The following is a 14,324-nucleotide window of genomic DNA, read 5'->3' as shown; positions in this document are numbered from 1 at the left end:
GCCTGACTTATTGTTCCTGGCGTCTCCATATGCCATATGGCTACCTCTGTTCTCAATATCTAACTCTCCACACAGCTGATTCACAGCCAAATGCTTCTCCTCTTTTCTAGTCTCTTGACCTCAACACCCCAGGCTTGGAAAGTTATTGTCATTATCCAGTCAGACAGGTCTTTCTCTTTTCAACAAGTCCAACATTTCTGTTTCTATCCTTTCCTGAACAGTAACATGTACACCACTAATTAAAGGAGATTGCAGTGAACGTTCGTCATTGGTCTTCATTAGCTGTCCTGTTTATGGTGCTATGTAAAGAGCTGTGCACAGAGTGCTTAAAGTGATTTAGAATGCTCAAATATCCCCAAACAGTTCAGCTCAGAATTTCATCATCATGGATGAAAGGAATTCGATGGCCATCAAACCTGTGCCTTTGACACGAGGACGATTCCAAAAACCAAAGCCAAACCTTGGGAAGGCATTTGGGAAGAAAGTGACGGTGGCTACTGAAGAAGAGATAACTGCACCAAGAAAAGAGGTACGGTAGTGTCATCAGAAAGCTGGGAACAGTCTTAAGTAGCAAAAAGAATCCAGTTTCATTAAAAATATTATCCTTCAGGGTGACTTGGGATTTATATGTTCACTGTATACACATTTACTAAACTTTAGTATACATAAAGTATTGGGCTCGTTACCACTCTGACTATTATAAAGGAGTTTTATTTGTGGCTTAGACATGGCACTCGAGTAGATTGTGTAATGATAGTTTAAGGGTGGTAATCATGCAATATACCTATGAGACTGTCAGAGTGGCAAACTGTTTACTTTGGTTTGATTACCAAATTCTCTCAGGAAATAGGTGAACATAAATTATGCTCCTGTTTGTGGGAGCCCGATGTCCACGACGCACGGCCAATAGCGCCAACAACGTTACCTTTGGCTAGATAAAGAAACGAAAATAGATGGCAAAGATCATAAGCTTTATGTATTTATTCCTAAGTCATTTTCCGTTCCTTCTGACAACTGGGACTGGAGCATTTTTCTGTAGCCATATATTGGATGCTAAAAAGGATGAGCGGCATATGAATTTAATTTCAATGGCACATTTAATATTTATTTTCCTTGTAGGACGGAGTTGGAGAAAAGAAAAGTCTTTCAACAGCCCCTGAGGTAACAAATGATAGAGGGCAAAGTACTGAAACCCCTTTACATTCTAGTCGATCACAACTGTATCACGAAGAAAAATATTCAGCAGCTCCTAGTAAGCCGCATGAAAATGATGGTCAAGCCGGGGTTATGAATTCTCCTGGAAATCGAAACAAGGCTGCAGTAGAGCATCCTAGGTAAAAAATAATAATTTATTTTTAGAATCTTTCACACTCGTATTTAAACATGTGCAAACATTTTGGTGCTACAGCTGGAAATGGGACACAAATCCTTTTATATGAAAAGTGGGCCTGGGAGGCTTAGTTAGAAAGGTATTTGAACCAACCATTAAGGCATCAGTAAGGTCAGATTAGGAATATGATCATATAGGATATGAGTGTGTGCTACATTTGCTGCTCTGGTGAAATAATCTGAACTTCTCTGAAGTGGTTCTCTCCTTGACTGCAAAGTCTGAGCCTGCATAGTGTATGCCACTTTGTCAGTACGGGAGCTGGAAAGCAGTTGGGAGAGTAATTGGAATGAATACCACATCACGGTTTGCTTTACTCATAAAATATGAGATCATTAGAAGTATCACAGCTCTCTTCTAAGTAAGCACATCATATCCCGGAGTCCAAAGAAATGTGCATATTTTTTATGGGCACGTTAAAATCAAAAACACCAAACACTCCTGCAGCACACCACTTTGAGCTACCCACAGCATGCTAAGGTCCATTGATTACGAGTAAAGTTCTGGATGTCCTCGGAACAACAGTTTTCTACTCACAAAGTAGCACTATTTAAGCATCATCCCATGTTTACCCAATGCGAGTCTCAGATCTCTTTCTTCAATAGAAATTGCTTCACAAGGTATCTCTGCCTTAAACATGCACTGTTTACATATTTTCTGGGGAAAAAATCCTCAATTGAGCCAGAATTCCATACCCACTTTCTAACTTATCTTGAATCGGTTTTCATAAAGCACCTAGTTTGCAAAGAACATCATTTATAAATTAAGAAAGTCAAGCTCTTGGACAACCACCTGTCCTATTTAGACATGGTACTGAATCTGCCTAACTTGACATTGAGGATTCTACCTTTTGAAGATCTAAGTCAAGCCTTACCATTCTTGTACAGCTGGAACTATCAAAACTCTGATACATTTCACAACCACCATTTCAGCAGGTTAAAAGACTAGTTTGCGGTGGCGGGGCCAAACAACATGGCCGTCCGGACGTAATTCCCAGAGGCTCTGCTCAAACCCCTCACAGACACGTAGAAAACAGTGTCTTAGAGGGGGTTTGTCACTAGCAATGCCCCGATGATGGTATACGGAGTACCGGGGGCGAGGTGAGCCCTGGCGGGTGTGCTGGCTTCCTCTGGCCTCACAGAGGTGCGGGCCAGGATGGCCAAGGATTGCGGCACAGTGGTGGGCCGGGAGAAACATATGAAGGCCTCGACTGGGGGCATGGCGGCCCCCCCTTTGATGACTGGCGGGGGCCGCGTGTCTCCCCCAGGACAACAGGCGGCCCCGCGGAGAGGGTGTGGCGCTCGGCAACTTGGCCAGTGTGAGAGGCCGGCGTGTTCCTGGTTGGGAGCAGTGGCTGGGACCCGCCAGGTGTGCGCTGGTGGGGTGCCATCCTGCCGCCCCATGAAGGATTGTGGGTGGAGGGTGACGGTGGGTCCCCTGATACTCGGAGGGGGGCCCGCCAGCGACTTTTGCCAGACTTTAAGATGGTGCCCAGAGGCAAGGCACAAAGGAGTTCCCGGGGAGGCCATGGCCGGAGTGCGGCATGGTAAACCCCCCTCCCCTGCAACAGCGACTCAACTAGCAGGCCATGTTTGGTGAGGAAAACTCAAGCGGAGGGAGCAGCAGTTCCAGTGATGGGCAAAACGATTTGTGGTGGCGAAAAGAGCAAGAGGGCGGCAAGACCCTGGGGGGTACGTATGCCTCGACGGAAACCGCAAACTAATAGGGTCTCCAACTACTTTGCCACAGCCTAGACAGGTGGGCCTTCCTCACCGAAGACAGGTGAGTTGGCGCAAACGAAAGAGGGCCTCATGTCGTCCCTCAGTACTTTTAAGGTGGAGTTGCAAGAAGAGCTCACGGCTGATATTAAGGCTACATTGGATGCATTCCAAACTGACATTAACGCTTGGCTGTCCTCTTTCCAAGCTGATTTGACTCAGTGGGGACCCGTTCATTGGATCTAGAAGAGCAAGTCCAGGAGATGAAACAGCAAGTAAATCCTATGGCGAGAGAGGTTTCACACCTTAAGTCGCAACTCCAGCTCTCAATTCTTAAATGCGAAGACTTGGAAAACCGCTCCCACAGAGGTAACATTAGAGTGAGGGGGTTGGAGGAAGGCAGCAAGGGAGCGGACCTAGGTGACAGTCATCCAGAAATACAGGTGGAGAGGGTGCATAGGGTGGGGATCAGCTCCGCTAACGAGGGAAAGAGGCCCAGAGACATCTTTGTGAAACTGAGCTCATTCAAATTCAAGGAACGCATCCTCCAGCAGGCGAGACAGCGGGATTCCGTGTCCTTCCAGGGGGCAAAAGGCACCTTATTCCAGGACATTGCTCCAGCAATGCTGACCCGTCGGCTGCAATTCTGACCAGTTGTAGATGTACTGCGGACGAAAAATATTAGGTACAGATGGAAATTTCCCTTTGGCTTGGCCTTTGAGCTTAACAACAAGTCATATCACTTCACAGACCTCGAGGAGGCAGCAGCCTTGCTGGGTCTACAGGAGAAAAGCACAGAGGACTTGACTACGGCACCATGAGGATCACAACAACGGGAGGACCCTTCTACCTTTGCAGATCAGTGGAAGCAACCGAAGAGGGGGGAAAATACTTCCAAGAAATAAAGCCTGGCATGAGGCCACGAGCAAGACATGCTATGGGCTAAGAGTGAAATTCAGGCAAAAGTCACACAAGATCTCTTAATGAGTCTGGGGGTGGGGAGGGGAAATGTCCACCAATGAAGGGAGCCCAAACAAATACAATTGGAGACATGTAAGACCCCAAGATGAATAGTTACAAAGTGCTCCATATCACACCACTGACAAGAAATAGTGAAGGACCTCACATTTGACGCTGTCTTGGCTTCCATAAGAGGTCCTTGTGGGGGATGAGAGTGGATGGATACTCCTTCCCCTCCATGAAGACCACAGGGAGGTTTGAGAACCAGGGACTTGATGTTTATGGGTTTATCCTTGTTCTGATTTTTTTTTATCTGTTTTGTCATTGTTTGTTGTCCTTGCTAAGCGTGGGCAGGCTGTCTGGGAGGGCCACAATGTCTCCAGGGGCCTGTGGAGGGGTGCTGACACAGGCGAGATGGTAACGGTCAAAACGGCAATATGTTAGAATTCCTATCATGGAATGTTAAGGGGATGAGCTCGCCCAATAAGCGGTTGTGGTTGAGAAAGTTCTTTGATGATTATCATTACGATATTGTTGCCCTGCAAGAAACGTATCTCAAGAGGGGTGAGAGACATCGACAATACCCGCAGGTATACACCGTTTTAGCTACAACAAAGCATTGTTGGGTCGCTCTGATATTCCACAGCTCCATCCACTTCCAGATTTCGGGTGCGAAACAAGATAGAGGGCAGATTCTTAATGGTCAAGGGCAGTCTTGGAGGGAGTGCTTGTACGGTGGCTACTTCATTTGCCCCCAACAGTGGACAAGCACAGTTTCTTTTGTTTTTTTTGGATGGGTTGGAGGGCTTTGCTGAGGATGAGATTGTATTACTAGGTGATTTCAACTTGATATGGGATACCGCTCAGGACACAATTCACCCCCTGAGAACGCTAACAAGTGCTTTTGCAAAATCAGTCAAAACGGCCCGCAACAGGTTAGGTCTCTTTGACACTTGGTGCACCCTTAATCCCATGGTAAAGGACTATACCTTCTTCTCCCACTCTTATAGATCCTGCTCAAGGATAGATTATATATTTATGAGTAGACCCCTTCTGCAGACTCTCAGATAGGCAACTATCCACTAAATTATTATATCTGATCATGCCCGGTGGATGTAGGTCTGGACTGGGCCATCTCACGCTCGCAATTCAGACTATGCTATTTCCCAAACATTTTAATCCATGACCCAACGACCCAAGATGAATTGCATAGAGCTATTAGAGAATTTTTCCAGAATATTATGGTGACTGACACCACCCCTGCCCTCCCCCACACTAATTGGGTTGCATTCAAGGCAGTCATCAGGGGTACATACATTTCACTAGCGACTTCGCTACATTATTTAAAGATCAAAGAAAGACAGGTTTTAGAAAGCGAATTGAAGATAGCGGAACAGGCCCATAAACTCTCCCCTATTGGCAGTCCCAGAAAAAGGTGACTTCCATTGAAGGAAAATTGCAATCCATATACACGAATAGGGCAGAAATTGCATTGTTGACACTTAAGAAAACTCATTATGAAAAGGGGACTAAAATAGGCACACTTCTGGCAAGGCAATTTCGTGCTAAACAAGCTGACTGTATGGCTCAAGTACATGATGAGTCAGGAGAGCACTATTCAGACGGGGAGAAAGCTCGAGCCTTTAGGGATATTTATACCCTACTATATAAATTGGATAGGCTGGACACCCTCACTCAAGATAGTTACCTACAACAAACAAACCTTCTGTGGGTGTCCCGGGATATCAATGACTTCCTGAAGGCCCCTTTCACAACAGACGAAGTGCAGGCGGCTATCGACTCTCTTCCTGTACACGAAGCGTCGGGTCCTGATTGTTTTAATGCTCATTTCTACAAATCCTTTAGTGCAGAGCTAACACAGAACCTCACTGACTTGTTCAATTATGTAAGACCGGAGCATACACTATCCTCCACCATGGGAGAAGCCCTTATCACACTCATCCCCAAGGTGGGAAAGAACCCTCAGCTTTGTGCCTCATATAGGCCTATCGCCCTGCTCAATCTTGATGCAAAATTATACTCTAAAATCCTGGCCAGGAGAGTTGAGGAAGTGCTGCTGGACTTGATTCATCTTGACCAACTGGGCTTGATTAACGGCCGTCAAACGCAGGTCAACTTGAGACAAGTCATTCATTTGATGGAAAAAGTGACAAAGAAACAAGTACCGGCATTGCTACTGGCGTTAGATGCTGAAAAAGCTTTCGACATAGTGGAGTGGTCCTTCCTGGTAGCAACTCTGCAGCGGTTTGGGGACCAGTTTATAGCAATCTTGATGACCAACTACTCCTGTCCCCGATCATGAATACTGGTAAACGGGGTGGTATCCAAATTTTTTGACTTGACACAGGGAACGAGGCAAGGTTGCCCTCTTTACCCACTGGTTTTTGCACTTAGTGGAACCTCTGGCGGCAAGGATGAGGGCTCGTCCGGATTTTCAGGGAATCCGGTTTGGCCCCGACCAACATAAAATCTCATTGTTTGCGGACGACATTTTTCTCTTTCTTACTGAACTGCGCATGACCCTTCCGAAAGTCCGAGAGGAGCTTGCTCTTTGAGCAGGTGGCAGGCTTTAAGGTGAACAAAGGGAAATCATATATCCTCAATTTGACAGTGCATAGATCTGAGATGAGGGAGATTGCGCCCCGCGTCTCCCATTTGTTTGGGCCAAAAAAAAGAAATTACGTACCTAGGCGTCAAACTCACCCCTAGGGTCGCTGACCTGTTCAGAGCCAACTTCCCACCCCTTCTCAGGACCCTGCGAACAGACTTTTAAGAGATAGTCGTCGCTTTGGCTTACTTGGCTGGGTCGTATCAATACCATTAAGATGACAGTACTCCCACATTTTTATATCTGTTCCAAAGCCTGCTAATCGACATCCCTAAAGACTTTTTATAGAGACCCGTACAATGATCACCCGGTTCATATGGCAAGGTACTAGGGCCAGGCTTTCCAATGAATTGCTTATGTGCTCCAGAGACAGGGGAGGTTTGGCACTCCCAGATCACCTCATGTACTACAGAGCGGCCCAACTCTGTATCATCGCTGACTGGTCACTCGGACAAGTTGTATTTGCACATGGACAGGACAGTGACGGGACAGACATTATGGGATGTTTTGTGGAAACCCAGAGGGGAATGACCAAAGAACATGTACCTCAGTACCCCTACTACCCTTAAGGTGTGCGACACAGTGACAAGAGCCTACGAGGTGACAACTTTTCCTTCACCGCAAACCCCCATTCATTATAATATGGCCTTCCTCCGCAGGATTGACACCAGGACCATTTGATAGATAGATAGATAGATGGAGGGAGGGAGGGAGGGAGAGAGGATGTCTGCAGATCGCGGATCTGTATCATGGGAAAAATATATGCATGTTTGAAAACTGTTGCAGGGACTTTCAGCTACTCCAATCTGAACACTTCCATTACACTCAATTGAAACATTGGGTTACTCAGCCTCACATGCGACTTGCAGCTACCGGGGATCTTCTTCCAATTGAGAAGTTTGTCCATCAGGGAAGGGTGGCAGAAGGTAACATATCCACATTGTACAAACTACTGACGTCGGTGCAATGCACATTTACCCCCCGGCATATTCCTTTTTGAGAGCTGGTGCTGGGCTTTACGGTGAAGGAGGGTCTCTGGAACGAACAGTTTCACGATATAACTAAATACAACCGTTCAATGGAGGCTAGAGAAGCCCACTATAAGATACTCTACAATTGGTACCTCTACCCAGAAAAACTTACAAAAATAAATCCCCAGGTGTCTGATAGGTGTTGGTGGGGCTGTGGCATGCTGGGGGATTTTCGACATATCTGGTGGGAATGTCCTACTATTCGCACTTACTGTGAGGAAATCCTGCCACATTTGAAAGAGATTCTGGTCTACTCCACACCGACATCTCCAGCACACATCTTGCAGGGCCTGCGCGCCCCGGAACTGCAGCATCAAACTCTTGGTGACCGCTCTATTATTTGGCATTGGGGGCTGCGAAGATGGTCTTAGCGTAATTCTGGAAAAAACTGAGCCACCTCCAATAGCATTGTGGTACACTAGGCCATGGCATGGCCTCGCCATGGAACGTTTAACAGATAAAAGCTTGACTCCAGAAGAAGCTTTGACTATATTTGGGCCCCCTGGTGCGGTTTCTCTCCAGGGGTCTACCTCTTACAGCCTGTAGCCCACGCCTAAGGGCTCTGCATCTCTTTCATGTGTAGGAGACGGTAACATTGGGAAAAGAGCTGGACGAGGTGGGGGGTGAGGCATCTGGGGACAGTGAAGTGACTCCATGGCTGCTGCATCTCGGAGCTTGTTGACTGGCCTAAGTGAGATAAGACTCATGGTTATGTTATGTATTGTTTTTCATGTTTACAATATATTATTTGTTAATTGAGCCACAATGCTATTTCCAGGTGGGATCATGTGATATATAATGTCTGCTTCTCTACCAGTTGTAAACGTAAGTCATGCTCACGGACTGATAGGGGGCGGCCGAAACACTAGGGGGTTTATTACAACTTTGGAGGAGGTGTTAATCCGTCCCAAAAGTGACGGATATACCACCAGCCGTATTACGAGTTCCATAGGATATAATGGACTCGTAATACGGCTGGTTGTAGATCTATCACTTTACCGTCACTTTTGGGACGGATTAACACCTCCTCCAAAGTTGTAATAACCCCCTTTGTGAGTTAAGCTATCCCATTTGTAACTTGGATCTGCATATTTTACTGTATCACAAAATGCCAATAAAGAAAGTTTAGCAAAAAAATAGTTTGCAATTTCAGACCAGGCCCTAACGTGGCCTGAATAATTCTTCCCCAAACAATCACAAGTGAAATTTCGTCCATTCCAATCTCAAAACCAACTACTCCACTGTGTAATTCATCTGTGTTTATGCATGTCCTCCTCTATCCATTGCTTGTACCTAAAACAAACAAGCCAGTTTAACTTGTGCACCAGATGTGCACTGCAGGGGCTCAGCTTGTCAGAAAAACCACAGTGATAAAAATATGATGAAGAAATGAGATAGCATATATCTTTGGTCGTCACTATTGTGGCCAGATGTCTCAAAATAATTCAGTACTGAATCGTTGATAATAAACTCACAGTTTGAGGAAAATGCTGTGGTAGAAAAACAATATTTCCCAGCGCCCTGTGAAATAATGAAAATATTTCAACATTTCCCATGGAATATGAAAAGCAATTTCATAATCACATATACTCTGCAGAGCTGTACCATTACCATTGACCATTGTTTAAGAAGCACAGGAGTAAAATACCGTGATAATTTTAATTTCCATCGAACACACCGATAGTATGAAGAGTGGATTTTGACACTGCACTCTAGACGAGTATTTCACAAGACTCACTCAGTCCATTGAAAGCCGCCTTCCGTGCAACTTCAAAACTCTTATCCTCATTGAAAAAGTAAAATCTGCTCTTCCGTCCCCTCTGCATTACATGGGCTGTGTTTAAGGCAGGAAATAAAGGGCAGATGTACGAAAATAGGAATAGTGACCAAATTGTGATTTATTTTTTTCCTGAATCGCAGTTAGGGAATCGCTGTTCCTAATGTATGAAACTCTAAGTTTCATTAGCGATTTGCAGTGGGTCACAAATGGGACCCACCTCATAAATGTTAATGAGGTAGGTCACATTTTGTTATCCACTACGATTAACTGCCCTCACAGGGGTGGTGACCTCTTTGGTTCGGCAGACTACCATGTCTGTGATTGCTTTCGTATAAAGGGATCCCCTTCCCATTCGCAAATGGGTTACCACCAACTTTGAGTTGGCGTTAATGTGCAAATGTTTTGCGACCCCGTTGCGGTTGCAAAACATTTTTACATCCCAATGCCAATAGGTATTTGAAATGGACGCTCCTTCCAAATACCAATTTGCACACCCAAATTGCAATTTGCCAACAGTTACTGAATTGCAATTTGGGCTTCGTACATCAGAAAAGGCATTTTGGCATTCACAAACAGACAGATTCTGTGAATAGGGCAGTATGTGAATGCAAAAATGCTTCGTACAACTAGCCCCAAGTTCAAACTGGGATGTCTTACTTACACAGTCCTACTTTTTCACATGCACCCTCACGCCTCAAAAACCTTTCATTGATCTCACATTGTTATTCCATGTTGCATGTAATAGTTGTTCATTTGTACAGCACTCGTATGCTTTCAGCTGTCAACAAAGAATTTGCAAGCTCGTTCCACCCTAAAGAAGCAGCACAGTTCCTTTTAAAGCTAAAACCACAGTCTCCACAAGCAGGGCATTAAACATGCTTTATTGGCTCACTACACAGCCTTGTATAGAATTCAGTTTCTTATCATATTGTGAAATAATTTGCTTCCCTTTTTTCTACAGTTCTTCCCTGTGGCTGATGTATACATTCCTTCCATTTCCATGTTACTACTGCTTTTCTGTATTATGCTTTTTAGGTCTGTGTATTCACTAACAGTAAAGCCCAGCATTGTTCTTCACTTCTTGCCCAGATATGATCCCCATTGTTGTACAATCTTCAGAGTACACTAAGATTTTTAACTCGTCACTTCATAACACTTAGGCCGTGCTCTGATTAACCACCAATCAGCAAAGCATGAGAAGAAGTCTAGTGACTAGGAGTCGATCAGGGCCTGGCAACAGCTACAATAACTGTGCGGTAGCAGCACCCACTGTCACATCTCCTTCGGCATTTCTTGTGCCATTACCCCTATAGTCCTCTACGTTGTCAGCTCTCATGAGCCTGGAAATTGAGGTACTCCATCTCCCAAGGAGAGGCTAAAGATTGTGGAGGGACCTAACTGTCCACTCTTTTTTTCCTGCATGAATTGTTTTTACTCTTCAGCTTGGCTAAATTAATACACAAGAAGGTTTTTACCCAGCTGTCCATTCATAAGTCCTTCCAGTTAACTGTTCTCTGTAGCCATGTTCAACTATGTAAGAGCCTGCTTCTGTGCTGTCTTGCTGCATATGTGCGGTGTTTGTCAGTCTGTCTATGACCACATGTCTGTAACCTGTTTGTACACGTTGTTGTAGGTTTTGGCATGTGGTGACCTTATAGTTTGACGGTCTATGTATTGGCATTTTCCGGTTTGTTGTTGTATGTGTATGTATGAATACCTGTAGGCATGTTGCTTTGTGTGTAAATGAATGTCTACGAACTCTGTGTATGATTCACATATGCCAATGTGTGGTTTGTTTTTATGTCAAAATCCAAACTTATTGGCTTTGATAAGGCTTGACATCTCTGCATCAGAGGGTTCCAATAAATGATAATCTAATTAAGGGGATGCGTATTAAAATGTGTCATTTTTAAATGAGTTGTCACACTCGTTTAAGGTTTAGACCTGTATAGAGACCTTAAGCAATTCATAGATGCCCTTTGTGTTTCTAACCAGCTCCATAGAGATGTCCATCACTGCTGAAAAAACTAAGACTGTGGACATAAACCCTATTCCACGAAGGGGCAGAGTCCAGAAACCAAAGCCAAACCTTAGCAATACCACAGAAATAGGACCAGTAGCAGAAGAAGAGATGGCTGAAATGGAAAAACAAGAGGTAATGTCTTGCGAAGACAGCATTCCCCTTCTTTTAAAAGTAAGAATCATTCCATGAAAGTTGTATTGAGTAGTACAAGGTTAGGGTTTTTATTTTTCATGTGGTTAGGTGCTGTAGTCCTTTAGTGAATGCATGAATATACAGCTGCCCCTTTAGTCGTTTTTATACATTTGACAATAGGAGTTAGCTAAACGAGTACTTGTAACACACTTGAGAGAACTTTTGATTTATCTGGAAGTTTGTCAGTCAGTCATATCTGTGCTGATTGACACTACATTTTTCCTTCATGACAAAGCACCATTACATTTCTCCAGCACTGACTTTTATAGATTTGCATGTTTGAGTGATTCCCCATTGTGATCCACATTTTTATTGTTTACATTAGTGACGTATCATAAACATTACAGCTTTGTATCTCATCAAACAAAAGTATTACTTATAAACAGCATCAGTTCCAGTTGTGTTGTGGTGTGACCATAAGTCACACATGATGATTGCTCGTATCCGATTATAAGAAACTATGCAACATTTTAGTAGTGGCCATACTCTGTATGTCCATATTTGAGCTATTCTCATCAACGGCATTCTCGTTCAACGGCAGCCCATATGGATCGAACTGTATTACAAACCAATAACATTTCAAACTAAACTGGGGTCTTTCCATGGGATCTATTATTGTCATAATTGTGTATGTTCAGTGAACTTTTGTCTGAGGGCTCGATCTGATTCTCACCTGTCTGTGTCAGCCTAGAGGGGCTCGTGTGTGGAGAAGGTCTGGCCAGTGGGTGTTCCCCATCTTGCCTTCAGACGGCTTCAGCCTCCTCTGTGTGGGCTCTAAGAACTGCTGGACTGCGGACGTATGTCCTGGAGCCCGCCGGTCCCTATTTGTGTTATCAGCTAGCTATGTATCTTAGGATCTTAAGTGGGAGAGGCAACAGAACTCGTTACTGTCCAAGTATCTTTACCCTGGTGTTCCCAGGTTCCCAAGATGTCCGACCAAGACCCGCCAACGCCTGTCTCCTTATTCCCTGTTTATCATCTTAGACTAGTGCCCGTTCTTCAGCTTTAGAATATTTTGTTACTTCTTGTTTCCAGCTTAACACCCTTGGGCCCATCCCAGACTTCCACTTTTTGGCAATGCTTCGTTTGGCTATTATCATGGCCATATCCACAGATCTATTGCCAATTTGTTTCTGTCCAGTCCTAGGGTACAGTCTCAACAAGAAGGTCTCCGGGGTGCATGTAAGACTACGACCTAATACCTCATTCAATATGTCAATGACAGTTTCCCAGAATCACGAATTACAGGACAGGTCCACGTCATATGGCCAAAGTCAGCCTCCAGGGACGAACATCTCGGACATTGTTTCGGCTCTTCTCTCCCACAATGGCCTGTGGTCTGACAAAGTGCGCCCCAGATACTCTGTGTATAGTGCTGGATTGCCTAGTGGGGAGGAACATTAAAACCTATCTAACCTAATGTGTAATTTGTAGACCGGTAAGTAATAAGAGTATTCCCAAAGTTGGGCATGTTGTGCTCTCCATATCTCTAATAGATCCCAATGGGTCAACCACTGTCGCAGACCCTCAGATAATTTCTGCACCGGGGCCCCGATAGTGGAGAGGTAGATTCATTGAGTTCCACATTTACTACACAATTGAAGTCGCCACCCAGGAGTAGATTTCCAGCCCCCATGTTAGCCAAAGGGTTCAACAACTCATTAAAAAACAGCACCTTGTCTTGGTTTGGGGCATAAGTGGATCCTAGGATTATTTCTTTACTCAAAAGCTTGCCTTTGACCAGGACGTAACGCCCCTGTGAAGCCCTTACCCATAGGAACATTCCTCTTAAGGAGGCTGAATATGTAGTTGCATAGACAAGACCCCTGCCACTGACGGCATAGCCGTTCAACCTCACCCCGTAGTAAATGGTCTACTGCAGCATAACTATTTGCGCCCTTCTGCATTTTAAGTATCTGTGGATATTATATCTCTAAGCATCCCATCCCATTCCTCTGGCATGCCTGGTTATAAATGACAGTTTAGGCCCTGGTTGGTTAATCCATTAGTGCCATAGAAGTGTGTGTGGGGGTTTCTCCAGCGGGCTCCCCACTCTGCCCTGTGTATCCCTCTTATACATCCATGACCCCCCAGGGCCTGCAACAACAGTTCCCACAATGAACTCCCTTGCCCCGGGTGGTCCAGCAACAGCTGGCCGTCTAACCCTAGAAAACAAAAAACATTAGTAGAAGATCACCACGTCCAGTTCCCTGGGCTGGAAGTCTTCCTATGGGGTGGGAGCAAGGAGTGACTCCTCATTGTGAAGCTGGGAATCCTTAGTACATTTAAAATAGCAACATAATTATCAGTAAACATTGTTAAAAAATCCGCAGGAGCAGGCATCTGTGTGTGTTTAGTAGCACATCAACTTCATTTGAAATGAACCAAACATCAGTTAATGGCATAGATGTGCTGGAACTCCTCTCCCCTTAGAGACCACTGTAGCTCAGATTTTACAACACAAGTTCAGAGTATACCAATAATAGCTAATGTGTGTCTGTCCGGGAAGACATTAGGGATGCGTGAAGCATCTTTGCCCAACATACTAACGGTGGAGTGTTCCATCACTCAAGGGAAATTCCTTTTGGCACAAAATGATATATG

General features: G+C 44.7%; 1 protein-coding gene across 2 annotated transcripts in view; it reads left to right on the top strand.

Moving 5' to 3' along the window:
• Positions 1-14,324, top strand: part of BDP1 (BDP1 general transcription factor IIIB subunit) — a 1,097,554-nt gene that overhangs the window by 314,405 nt on the left and 768,825 nt on the right. For both annotated transcript variants that reach the window (XM_069224223.1, XM_069224213.1), the window contains exons 16-18: positions 364-529; positions 1,120-1,334; positions 11,501-11,660. In XM_069224223.1, coding sequence (XP_069080324.1) covers positions 364-529; positions 1,120-1,334; positions 11,501-11,660 — 541 coding nt within the window. The remainder of the gene's footprint in view (positions 1-363; positions 530-1,119; positions 1,335-11,500; positions 11,661-14,324) is intronic.

The sequence above is a fragment of the Pleurodeles waltl genome, chromosome 1_1 (genome assembly GCF_031143425.1).
Source record: "Pleurodeles waltl isolate 20211129_DDA chromosome 1_1, aPleWal1.hap1.20221129, whole genome shotgun sequence".
Taxonomy (NCBI): Eukaryota; Metazoa; Chordata; class Amphibia; order Caudata; family Salamandridae; genus Pleurodeles; species Pleurodeles waltl.
Note: the sequence above shows the minus strand (reverse complement) of the source record. Positions and strands in the feature narration are given on the sequence as shown.